This window comes from Primulina huaijiensis, chromosome 3 (genome assembly GCF_012295235.1).
Source record: "Primulina huaijiensis isolate GDHJ02 chromosome 3, ASM1229523v2, whole genome shotgun sequence".
Classification (NCBI taxonomy): Eukaryota; Viridiplantae; Streptophyta; class Magnoliopsida; order Lamiales; family Gesneriaceae; genus Primulina; species Primulina huaijiensis.
In genome coordinates, this window is record NC_133308.1 from 26,858,042 (window position 1) to 26,871,257 (window position 13,216).

The 13,216-nt window shown below is 35.7% G+C and overlaps 2 protein-coding genes across 3 annotated transcripts; both read left to right on the forward strand.

The window, feature by feature from the left end:
* Positions 1-1,033: 1,033 nt before the first annotated feature.
* On the forward strand, positions 1,034-8,270 carry LOC140974207 (phospholipase D delta-like). Of its 2 annotated transcripts, none has more exons than XM_073437528.1 (10): positions 1,034-2,170; positions 2,851-2,967; positions 3,363-3,557; positions 5,159-5,467; positions 5,550-5,618; positions 5,717-5,864; positions 6,011-6,159; positions 6,550-6,684; positions 7,425-7,625; positions 7,792-8,270. In XM_073437528.1, exons 1-10 carry the CDS (start codon positions 1,229-1,231, stop codon positions 8,086-8,088), a joined length of 2,562 nt encoding a protein of 853 aa, XP_073293629.1. In that variant the 5' UTR covers positions 1,034-1,228; the 3' UTR covers positions 8,089-8,270. The 2 variants fall into 2 exon arrangements, with proteins under 2 accessions (XP_073293629.1, XP_073293628.1); XM_073437527.1 differs by having other exon boundaries at positions 1,035-2,170; positions 6,550-6,705.
* Positions 8,271-11,003: 2,733 nt separating this feature from the next.
* LOC140974208 (NEP1-interacting protein-like 1) lies at positions 11,004-13,216 on the forward strand. The gene is made up of 5 exons (XM_073437529.1): positions 11,004-11,300; positions 11,859-12,037; positions 12,181-12,264; positions 12,352-12,519; positions 12,833-13,216. Exons 1-5 carry the CDS (start codon positions 11,072-11,074, stop codon positions 12,953-12,955), a joined length of 783 nt encoding a protein of 260 aa, XP_073293630.1. The 5' UTR covers positions 11,004-11,071; the 3' UTR covers positions 12,956-13,216.

The following is a 13,216-nucleotide window of genomic DNA, read 5'->3' on the forward strand; positions in this document are numbered from 1 at the left end:
AGAATAATAATTAACATGGAAAAGAGTTATCAAAATATATAAATATTTTGATGGAAGTGAGATTTCAAATATTTAAGTTATAACATCACTGTTATTTACTCCTTTTGATAAAATGAAAATTGCTTCATCTTACATTGTTAAATTCACGTATCAGATTATTGTGAGTTGCAATTAGTACAATTGTTTGGTCTGAGATTTTTAAAAACAATATTTGTCTTAAAAAAACATGACATCTAGACTATAGTACGAATGAAATAAATTGACGTTTATGTCATGTAATCGTATCTCGTTCGTAAAACAACATGTGTTCGATCCTATATTTATATATTCGAATAATTTTATGTAAATATTCAAATTTTCATTTTTAAAAAATTAATCCATTTTTTTTCTCGACCTTTCAAAATTAAACCAAAATGCAATCAAGTATCAAAAACCACGCGACGGGGTAGTTCAATGGTCGAAGCATACTTTAGTACTCACTAGCTCATGTAGATGCTTGCTGGTAAAGCAATCTGCTCCTATTTTTATTCTTTTTAAATTAATAAAAATTTAATTTAAACATAGAAAAAATTAAATTAATTTTCAATTAGTTTGTAATAATTAAGTTAATAGAAATACAGTCTCAATGATTTATTTCCATAAAACATTCAATTTAAACATTGAAAATTAATATATTTAACGCAAAAAATAAGTTTTTTCATGAGTTGAGTCAAGTAAGAGACTCTTGTCCCACAAAATTGATCAGCGAGACGTTCTAACATGAGTTTTTGTGATAAATTAATTATTCAAAATACAATTACTATGCATTTAATTATAAATAATTTCCCTTTTTTCAAACCACTATTTTGTAAGATCAAAAATTAAACTTTGAAATTATTAAAAAAAGTTCTTGATAATTTTAAAGACAACATAAATATTTATTTATTTACTATTACAATTTTATGTAATAATAAGAGTAAAATATAGTTGCTTTCTTTTACATATTTTATCCCATCGTTTTTCCATCACCGAACTACCCCTTGATCTTAACTGTTGTTCCTCCTCCGCTTCACTGAGAAGTTGCTCTCCAATGGCGGATACTAAACCCCAAGAATCATCTGTCTCTTTTTTCAATCCTACGCTATCCATTTATTCTTCCTCGTGCTTACGTTTCTGATCTGTGATCACCACCTGGTTTCAAGATTTACCAATTATACTTGAAAAAGTTCATTTCTTTCTTGCGTAGACGATGGCGGAGGAGAAAATCATGCTTTTACATGGCGATTTGGAACTGAACATCTATGAGGCGCGTGGCCTGCCCAACATGGACATGGTATCTGAGCGCCTGCGCCGCTGCTTCACTGCTTGCGAGTCGTGCCGCCCCACCAATGCTGCGGAATCTGAGTGTAGCGGTGGTGGGAATCGTCACCGGGACCGGAAGCTGGACCACCACCGCAAGATGATCACCAGTGACCCTTATGTCACGGTGTCCGTTCCCCAGGCTACACTTGCCCGCACGCGCGTGATACCCAACTCCCAGCATCCCACATGGAACGAGCATTTTCATATCCCCATAGCTCATCCAATGGAGTTTCTGGATATCCGCGTGAAGGACAATGATATGTTCGGTGCCGACACCATGGGAAAAGTGTTAATCCCGGCGGAGAAGATCGCTTCCGGCGAGGTGATCGAGGGCTGGTTTCCGTTTACTTCTTCTTCCGGTAAGCCGCCGAAACCTGATACTGCGCTGCGGCTTAAGATGCAATTCGTTCCTTGTAATAAAAACTCATTGTATAATCATGGCATTGCGGGTGACCCATCGCATAAAGGGATTAGGAACACTTATTTTCCGCTTAGGAAAGGGAGCTCGGTTACTTTATACCAAGATGCACATAATAAAGATGATGGAAAAATGCCTGAGATTATGTTAGAGAATGGGTTGGTTCGGGAGCATGCCGGATGTTGGGAGGACATATGCTACGCAATATCGGAGGCACACCACTTGATATACATTGTGGGGTGGGCCGTTTTCCATAAAGTCAAGTTGATTAGGGAGCCAACAAAACCATTACCGAGAGGCGGGGACCTGACACTAGGTGAATTGTTGAAGTACAAGTCTCAGGAAGGTGTCCGAATTCTATTATTGGTTTGGGATGATAAGACTTCTCACAATAAACCCTTGATCAACACGGTATGACAAACTATGATGCCTTATGAGAAAGATAGGTTCAAGTGAGTAATTAGTTGAATGTGGTGGTTTTAAAGGCTAATCTTTGTTCATACAGTTATTCTTGTTGCTTGATATGGAATTTGGTTTGTGTAAGGTATGTGGTCAATTTAGCAAGTTGAAGGAGTCCCGGAATTGCTTGAAACTTGTGAGCTGTCTGATTTAAAGTTTATAGACGCACGTTGAAAATTTAGTATCTTAAATGGAAAATGGAAGATTTCATGAAGTTAAGTGCAAAACATGTTTAGGATGTTCATGGAAAATATGGATATAATATATGGTAATTGGCCAGCGCATCTCAACCATGTAGAATAGAATGTCCTGTAACTTCTACATGCTTTTTATGTTCATTTTCCAAGTTATCGTACGCCATTTGGCGACTGGTGATTTATTATCTTTTGTTGTTCTCAGTGAAATCTTAGTATATATGATGGGCTCATATTAGTGTCACCTTAATAGGTATTTTATCATTCAAATAAGTCACGATTCACTGCAAACTGTGCTATCGGGGACTAGTTAACTTTAAGTATTGAATTTTACACATCCATATCCGAATTTCTCCTGTTTTCAAATGCTTATAACATGGTAGTCACAATTGAGTGAATTGTGGTTTTAGTGATTGGTTTTGGTGACATTTGATGCAGGAAGGAGTAATGAAAACTCATGATGAGGAGACCAAGAAATTTTTTCGGAATTCATCTGTAATGTGTGTGCTGTCACCACGCTATGGGAGCTCTAAACTTAGCTTTTTGAAACAACAGGTTAACGTCTTGTATAATTGCATCTGTTCAAATAGTTGTAACTTCTTTTAGGGCATTTCGTGTCATAGAGATAGTTTGTTAGCTTTTTACCGAAAATGCTGGAAAAGACAAATGAGGATAATTTTTGATGCAGCGAGGTCACTGTAGGATTATTATATACATGAATAATTTCATATAGCAAAACGTGGGAAGGTGATTTAACCTAAACTAATTTGTGTCTCATTCAAGAGGTGCTTCAGCATAACTTGGCCTTTAATCGTTTCAAAATGTTTGGTCTTGTGTATTTTGTCTCCAATTGATCTTCTCATTTCTAACATCCTTTCTCTAGTAGTCTAGCCTCTCTCTTTTCCATTTGATTTTCAAGTTATTGACTTCTGCATACAATTGTATTACAGGTCGTCGGAACTGTTTTCACGCATCATCAGAAATGTGTTCTTGTTGATACACAAGCCCATGGCAATAATCGAAAAATTACTGCCTTCTTAGGTGGTATTGATTTATGTGATGGCCGATATGATACGCCAGAACATCGATTATTCCGTGATCTTGACACGATTTTTCAGGATGATTTTCATCAGCCTACATTTGTGGTATGAAATTAACCCTTGCACAGTTTTTGTTTTTAACTAGTTTACTCTTAACTGCATTTTTAATAATTTTTATTAGTGATCGTGCTCGTTTGTAAATAATGTAAATGAGGCTATGTGTGCTTACTGGCTTGTGCTTTTCATTACCAAAACCAAAAAATCCAGGTCTTTCAGCATTTACGAGGTGATTTGAGCTAGCAAAAGAAAAATTCAGCGTTTGATCTTTCAGCATTTATCTAGTGACCCTTTCGCTATACATCTAGAGCTTCTAGTCTCTCTATTACAACGTTCAAGATTTTGCAACTCACTTATTGGTTGTTGTTAGATGTTCCACATCGGCTGGATTACGTCATTTGGAGTTGTATATATGGACTTGGATAATCATCTCCCCTTGAGCTAGCCTTTGGGTTTAGTTATGATCAAATCTCAATCTTAAGATGGTATCAGAGTCAAGACCCATCATTATGTGTTAGACTGCTATATGGGCCAGCTGATAATGTCTTGTAAACATCACGCTCCAATTGTTCATTCCTGGGTGTGAGAAAGTATGTTAAATGTCACACATTGGTTGGATTATGTTTTTGAGAGTTGTATATATGGACTTGGAGCTAGCTTTTGGGGTTGAGTTAGGTTCAAGTCTCAATCTTAATATATAATCACATCGTTAAGGGTTGAATGAGTATGTCTTGTATAAACTTCACTCTCTAGTTATTCATTTTTAGTCGTGAGGGGGTTTGTTAAAAATGTTTCGCGTCGACTGAATTAAGTCATTGAAAGTTGTATATATGGACTTGAACAATTCCTATTTGAGTTAACTTTTGTGATTGAGTAAGGTCAAAGTCTCAAACTTAACATGGTATCAGAATCAATACCCACTGTTATGTGTTAGGTTGCCCTATGGGCCATCCGACAATGTCTTGTATAAAGTTCAAGCTCCAATTGTTCATTCTCATACCGGCTGGATTAAGTCTTTGAGTTATATATATGGAAATCATCTTCCCTTAGTTAGCTTTTGATGTTGAGTTAGACTCAAGTCTCAATCTTAACAATTTTCAATGTTTCATCATATGATTTCGGTTGCATGTCATTGACTTTTCTCGGCCAACAATTATGATTTGTTTGTTCGTTTATTTTTAAATACATTAAATGTGGTGGTTGGAGATTACTGTGAAGCTATTATTTGTCTCTTTTATTTGGTTTCATGTGGTGAGATAATTTTAAAAGCACCCAACGCCTAGGATATGTTATTGACTGCTGTTCACTAAATAACCTATTATAGTTTGTAGTTGATGATCACCTAGTACCTATTATACCAACATTTGAGCATAAGGAAAATTCTTTTGGTTCTTTAAACCAGTATACTGTTTAAGAAATCATAAAACTGAGAGAGATATATATAAAAGTTGCGATCACTTATCAATTAATCATGAGGCAATTATTCTAATTAATGGTTTACCCTGAGAAGTTGCTAGTCTAGTATTCTATTAAGTATTTCTAGTTGTACCTCAGTCTTATCAACTGAAAACTTATCCCTGGTGAGCTTTTAACTAATTCTTCCAATTTCTCTTCATTTTCTGTTCTCTTTCATTAATTGGATTTTTTAGGCAGGAATAAAGTCTCCGAGGCAGCCGTGGCATGATTTGCATTGTAGAATTGATGGGCCTGCTGCATATGATGTCCTTATAAACTTTGCTCAACGATGGAGAAAAACGACGAAGTGGAGAGAATTTAGTTTACTTAAGAAAAAGATGACCCATTGGCATGATGATGCTATGTTAAAGATTGAGAGAATATCATGGATACTCACACCTGCCTTTTCTTTTTCCAAGGATGGAACTTACACATCTTGCCCAAACGATGATCCTCATCTTTATGTGTCCGGAGAAGAAAACCCAGAAAACTGGCACACACAGGTTCAGAGCCTTCAACTTGGAATGTTTATGTTATTTGGTGGAGTTTCTTGAAAATTATTTTAGTCTTTCTTTACTGGTACAGATCTTTCGGTCCATAGATTCGGGCTCAGTTAAAGGCTTTCCCAAATTCTATGATGAAGCTCAGGCACAGGTTATAATTAAGCCTTTGTCCAGAGTAATGACTGGTTTTCATCTTGAGATGGTTACTATTTTCATCATTTCACTCTATCTTCAATGCTGACTCTGCAGAACCTTGTCTGCTCGAAAAATCTGGTGATAGACAAAAGCATTCAAACGGCGTATATTCAGGCAATAAGATCTGCTCAGCATTTTATCTATATTGAAAATCAATACTTTCTTGGTTCATCGTATGATTGGCCGTCATATAAAAATGCAGGTAAAGATCATAATTTCATGCTTGTCGCATCTGTTTTATCTGTTTCTGGTATTTGGATGATAAAAATCACTTTTTTCTCATGGCCACTTCCTTTGGCCCTAATGACCATTATGTCAGCAGCTAAATCACCTTTTCCAAAAATGCAGGGGCTGATCATCCGATCCCAATGGAGTTAGCACTGAAAATTGCTAGCAAAATTAGAGCAGAGGAGCGATTTGCAGTCTATGTTGTTCTTCCAATGTGGCCGGAGGGCAATCCTAAAGATAATGTTATGCAAGAAATTCTCTTTTGGCAGGTAATTCACAACAAATTTCCTGACGTAGTTCACAAAGATACTGTATATTCTTCATTGTTGGAGGGCTGGTGATGGAGATTTATACGAGTCAACGAACGTACCCTCTCTCATCAAAAGACAAAAGAACAATATTACAACACTTCCACTTCTTGCATTATTCAAAGTCTTTGTAGCCTAATCAAAAAATTTGCTCAATGTAAACGTAATTGGTGTGGCCGTTCCATTAGAAAACTTTTCTAGGTTTGATACTGGGTTTTCATTTTATCATCTGCATCATCTACTAGATTATCATGCCTTGGGATAAATACTGATTGTTTCTCTAGTCTCATATGATGGACACATTTATTGAGTGGGTTATTTATTATACTTGCACGCCTTTTTATTTTTTAGGCCCAAACTATGGAGATGATGTATAAAGTTATTGCAAAGGAGATCCAGTCGATGCAATCAGATTCACATCCTGAAGACTATCTGAATTTCTACTGTCTTGGCAACAGGGAACCAATTTCAAATACTACTTCTCAGGTGAATGGAGATGCTGATAAGGTAGTTGTCCAGAATAAAGCATATCGTTTTTTTAGTTGTAAAGCGTATCTTTTTTGTGTTCAAATATGTGTGCATTTATACGGATTCAATATTATGCCGAAATAAGAACTATTAGTATGAGAAATATCGATCGTAACTGAGATGCATTAGTAACTGAAGGAAAGACGAGTTCCCTGGAGATGTATTTGAATGAAACAAGGATTTGTAAAACCAGAAGACTGTTCCATGAATTTATTAGCGTATCCACCATCCCAATGTTAGTGTATCCACCATCCCAACGCCAATATCGATTATTATATTTATCTAATAGGAGTATTAGTTTCGATGTTAGAGTAGATCAATATATATATGCAATTTAATATCATGTTTTTTGGTAATTTCTATCTTCTTTGTCGTGTGTGAATTTGCTCTTTATTTGTTCACTTTCCTTCTATTTTTTATAACATTTCTTTGTATAACATTCATTCTTTCCGTTCTGATGTAACCAAATAGCTACTAGTTAAGTTGTTTTTGGACTTTAATTATTCATCAACTTAATTAGCTCATGAATTCACAAAATATATTCCTTCATAAATTGTTAACTTTAATATTATGAATCTTTACCACGGTACATGTGACAGGATATGAGATCACACCTAATTTTTCGTGTGTCATTATATTAAGCTGAGGCTTTTAATTGTTATCTAATAAAACACCTGGTATCCATGACTTTTGCTCAGGTTTCAGACTCCCAAAAGTTTCAAAGATTTATGATTTACGTGCATGCCAAAGGAATGATAGTGGATGACGAGTACGTCATAATAGGATCTGCCAATATCAATCAAAGATCTATGGCCGGCACGAAAGACACGGAGATGGCAATGGGCGCATATCAACCTCATCACACTTGGGTAAAGAAGAAGCGGCATCCTCACGGCCAGGTTTGATCACTTCAAGAATCCTTTTTGTTCTTTTTCAGACACGGATGTCGTATGAAACGTTCATTTTTTTTAGTTTTTGATGTGATCACAGTGTTTGAAGTGTGATCTAGATCTTCAGCTCGTTTTTTCTTGTCTATGAACTACTGTTATCCTAATACATATACAGATTTATGGATATAGAATGTCCCTTTGGTCCGAACACCTTGGTAAGGTTGAAAATTGTTTCGAAGACCCACAGAGCTTAGAGTGTGTAAAGATGGTGAATGAGGTCGCTAGAGATAACTGGAATAGATACACGCGTGACGAGTTTACGCATTTGCAAGGTCATTTACTCAAGTATCCCATGGAGGTGGATGTTGATGGTGGCCTCAATCCTTTAGCAGGACACGAAAATTTCCCAGACGTGGGGGGCAGAGTTCTTGGGACTCATTCTGCTGCTATTCCTGATGTTTTAACAACGTGATATTAGTCTATCTTTGTGTGTCGTTTGTACAATTTGAGCACAGTTGTAATCTTGAAATTGTTTTTCCCCCCCTGTTTTTTCTTTGTTAGTTGTGTGAATATAGGTTAGGATTTTACATTTATCGTTTGTATAGTTATTTGGATACGTATACTACCGTTGGTAGTGAAGTATTTTATGCATTTCTTACAATCCTTACACTTTTTTTAAACTTTCAATATTACTTTAAAATAGAAGTTTAGCATTTTTTTCAAAAGAAATATTTTAAGATTGAAGTGTTAGTTTTACCTTCTCCTGAAAACATATACATCAGACAGAGATATTTTTACACCACAGCTGCGGCGGTAGCGGAGGACTGTGGACGGCGTATCACTAGAAAAAAAAGATCAAGAAGAATCATCCCACATGAAGAAGGGTGATGGTACTGAAGAGAAGAAAGGCTGATATCCTTCTACACATGTTCCATATTCCTCTGCAACCCGCTGGGAGCTTCGTTATCAAGAATGGCGGCAAACGTGGAAGGAGACGAAAAAGGGTTAGGATTCGAAGGCAGAGTGGATGGTCCGTCCACATTTGGAGAGGCAGTGGAAATGGGAGTTGAGGGAGGCTGTTCGGGGTATTTTAGGATGGACTTCTTTTAATGTTCTTTACTGGGTTCATTCTATCCAACACATTAAAGTAACACTCTTGACGTATTTTTTTTAGATATAAATTAAAATAGAATATTAAAATTTATTAAATGATCATATAAACATCATGTAAAAAAATCTAGCCTCGACCTTTTTATTGGTTCATTAGGTTGATTAATACGTGGGCCAACGATTTATTTTTATTTGAAGTAAGGACTATGAGAATATAATGGGGGGGTTTTGGACCCATGACCTCTCACATAACGCCAGTTGGACCAAGAGTAGGTGGCTGGCTTACTTGGCGTAACATTTGTATCGGATCATCTTCCGAATTTTCTAGCTTTTGCCCCACAGGGATTAACGGTGGATATAGCATCTTTTCAATAGGACATATCCTCTCCCGATTTAGTAATGTAAATAATCTTAATATAATAAATTTGATTTTTTAAACTTTTAGTCACTCCATCAATACTACGTGACACCGAATATAAGCCAATTTTTAATATGATGCAATTATAATTTATAAATTATGTTAGTCAAGTAAACTGCACTAGACAAACTTTATAAGACATGTTCGTTACAAAAAGTGTTGGCAGAAAGAAACAAACTCATGACTATTGAACAAACACTTATCTGATCTAGAAACTCAAACACACCTGAAATAGAGCTGTAAGCAGCAATGCGGTGCTCCTCTAATACATTGTATTAGGCCATAAAGATCATACACTATTATAACAGTAAATTCTTTAATCGACTAGCGATAGATAACTCAAGATAAGTATTGTTCAATGAATCATCAATAAATACCTATTCATGTTTACAAATGTTCCACTTGTTTAGAATGGAGTTTTGTGTCATCATTGCATAAATAAATAAAATTTAGCTTTTGTTAATAGTTATAATTTTTGATTTGATGGTAATTTATCTATGGAAAAACAAAAAAAAAAAATTGTTGTAAAATTATGCATTCTGCATAAGCTATCTCATGTTTCTAGCTAGATATTTGGATCCTCTCCTCTTTCTTTAACACCAAATCTTCTCCTTCATTGTGAAACATTTTTTGGTTGTTGTATCATGTATGCCTTCATGTAGGGTTTATTTTGACATGTACATTATTGGTATCTAACTCGTTCACATATCTATTTTTTTTATGACGTGGAAATCTACAATCGTTACTTTTGAGTGCGTACTGATTAAATCATCGAATATCACAATAACCTGTAAAATTCACATTGCTATTTAGAATTGCTAGAGTTCCATATAATGCTGGTCAAAAAATCTGTGACAGGCCCTTTTTTTTTTTTTTGAAATCGAAATAGTTTCATTACTATAACTTCTAATTATTCCAAAGTATCATAAGTTGAATTCTTTCAATTCGAAATTTTTCGTTGTATCTCAAAGTATTCGTTCACACGAAACTTATTCGATTCTATTTCCACCTTCAGAAAATATATTATATAAATGTGAGGAGAAATCACGCCGCATGAGCAGATTCGAGGAAAAAATGGATCTATGACGGAGTCATTATTTAGGTTAGGTTTCGATGTAAACGAAAATCAAAACAAGACAATGTATAATGAGATCATTAATTAGGTTGGGTTTCGCTCTAAATGAGAATTAAAATAGGATGATGGGCGCTTTAATATGAGGCAAAAACTTGTGTGAGACGGTCTCACGGGTCGTATTTGTGAGACAGATCTTTTATTTGGGTCATCCATGAAAAAATATTAATTTTTATTCTAAGAGTATTACTTTTTATTGTGAATATGGATAGGGTTGACCCTTCTCACAGATTAATATCCGTGAGACGGTCTCACATGAGACTCACTCTTAATATGATGATTCATCGATCCCTAATCTTTTGCACCAAACTGAACCTATGATATATTTTACTTGGTCAATATTGCTTTCTTATATAAACACACCACTATATGTATAAATAAGGTTGTAAATATTTTAAAGATGTCTGAGTTGATGAAGTAGATGATTATTTAGTCAATGATGAAAAGTTTGATTATTCTACTAACACATTATTGGGTTTGTTCAGTACGATTTACTTGGCTAGCATAGTTTACAGACTATTGTGTTGGTCTAGAGGTTCATCCGACAGTGAATTTCAACATCATTAAAAAAAAAATACGTAAAAGAGGTATAATTTTTAAAAATATAATTTTAAAAAATTTCCCCATTTAAAAAAAGTATTTTTTATTCTTTTATATTATATTTATATCAATATCATTTATATTATACATAAAATGGTTTTCGATTTGTGGTGGATTCCTATACATCAAATTGGGTGCATTTGGCTTATAAAGTCCTAATTGTGTGTTTTACATTTCTTCGTTTCGTGGAGAAGGATGTGTATCTCTCACTTGTTCACCTCCATAGGTATTTCTCCTTTCATGAATGAAGAATCGATGGAGTTTCATGCAAACCCACCTGATCCTCTGCCGACGACATCCGAAGTGGCGGATTCTTGTCCAATTGGATGTTTAGTCTATAGGATCAAAGAATTTGTTCGATTCGCGTTGTCTGCTGTCGTTGGGAATGTTCTCTCCGCAGTTTTAACCTTTTTCTTTGCCTTGGGTGAGTGGTTCAACCTCTCTGTAGATTCAATTTCTTGATTTTGGTTTGATCGTACGCTTCTTATGCAGGTGGGTTATCACGATTCAAAGGGTTTGGTGGTTTCACCCACCCCATAATTATAATGTGTTTTTTTTCCTTAACATTGATTTATTCTCCCGTGGTTTTTATTGTTTTAGGGTTTAGGTTTTTACTATGTCCCGCAAATTGGGGGGTTTTCATCATATTTGGGGATTTAGAACATTTAAAGGAATTATAATTTTAGGCTATGTTTGGACCTTGGGTGACACAGAATGTGAAGAAAACAATCATTCATACTGAGAACCCCAAGGATGCAGTTTTCATTTTCTTTGTGATTGTGTGGTGTAGGATTTTGGATGTGAATTTTGTGCTCTATAGGTTTTTGGAGTTGATTAAAGGTGATTTTTCAATCACCTTATGATTATATTTTTCAGAAACTTCTCGCGCAGCGACTATCGAATTTTAGAGATGATGATCTTTAATAGTACTTTCTCTCAAATTATTCTTTATGCTAATGAAGGAGCTGTCCCTGCTATGCAGTTGGTACCATATTGGGAGCAATGACTGGAGCGCTTATTGGCCAAGAGACAGAAAGTGGATTTGTTAGAGGGGCTTCGGTTGGTGCCATATCCGGTGCTGTTTACTCCATTGAAGTCTTTGAATCATCACTTCTTTTGTGGCAGTCCGATGAATCTGGGGTACAGTGTCTCCTGTATTTGGTAAGTCTTATTTATTGAATGGATTAATAATCTTGAGTCAATACTATTCAATTGCAGACGTGATAATTCTGGCATTCAATCTTCAAGATTATAGCATGTTTGGTAATCTGATTGAGTTCGGAGCTAATAATCTGACTGTACAGATTGATGTGATAGTGAGCCTTCTAAGTGGCAGACTTGTCCGCGAGCGTATTGGTCCAGCTATGCTTAGTGCCGTGCAAAGTCAGGTATTATGCTGCTCGATTGCATTTCTTTGAAAAAGGGATGACAGTATTTTTACTTTTTTGACTTACAAATTTTTTTTCGTTAATCAGATGGGAGCTGTAGAAACAACATTTGAAGACGTTCCTGACATTTTTGACACCGGTGGGGCAAATGGTTTGTTAGTAGACACAGTTGAAAAGTTCCCAAAGATAAGGGTTGCAAGAGATGACATTGTTGATACTTCCGGAGAGGGAGTCTCTTGTTCTGTTTGCCTTCAGGTACTGTTCTAATTTCTTTCCCTTTTTTATCTATCTCGTGTTAGATAAACTACATCAGTGCACCTTGACTTTAGGCCCTATATAGTGACATTTATGAAATTTGCGTAATTTCTATGACAAATCAATTACGCACACGACACATCCTATATCTACACTCGTTGTGGGTATTCATTTATATTCACCTATTTTCAGAAGAGGCCATTGTAATTATTCAAGTGTTGGCCAAAGTTTGAGCTCTTTTTATATAGACTTCTTTTATTGACAAGTTGAACTGATTTAGAAGAATCTGTCCCATGCTTTTAAATATACGCAGGACTTTCAGCTAGGGGAGACCGTGCGAAGTTTACCTCATTGTCACCACTTGTTTCATCTACCTTGCATCGACTCTTGGCTGGTGAGACACGGTTCTTGCCCGTTGTGTAGAAGAATATTTTGATGCTCTTTCTGTACGGCGAGAATCACCAGCTTGATGATATCCTCTCACTCGTATACGGCCTCTCTATTTGTTCAATAAATCCTTAGTTTTAGATTGTCTAGGTGCAGCTCTATGTATGTAGTTTCTGAGCAACATCTTTCGTGTTCGGTCTCTGCGCTTGATCACGATTTTGTAAAGAAAATTTTGAGGTGTGGTTGTATTCCCTCACAGATCCTTCGTACACATAATGTTTGTTTGCTATTAGTATTTTCTGTATCATCA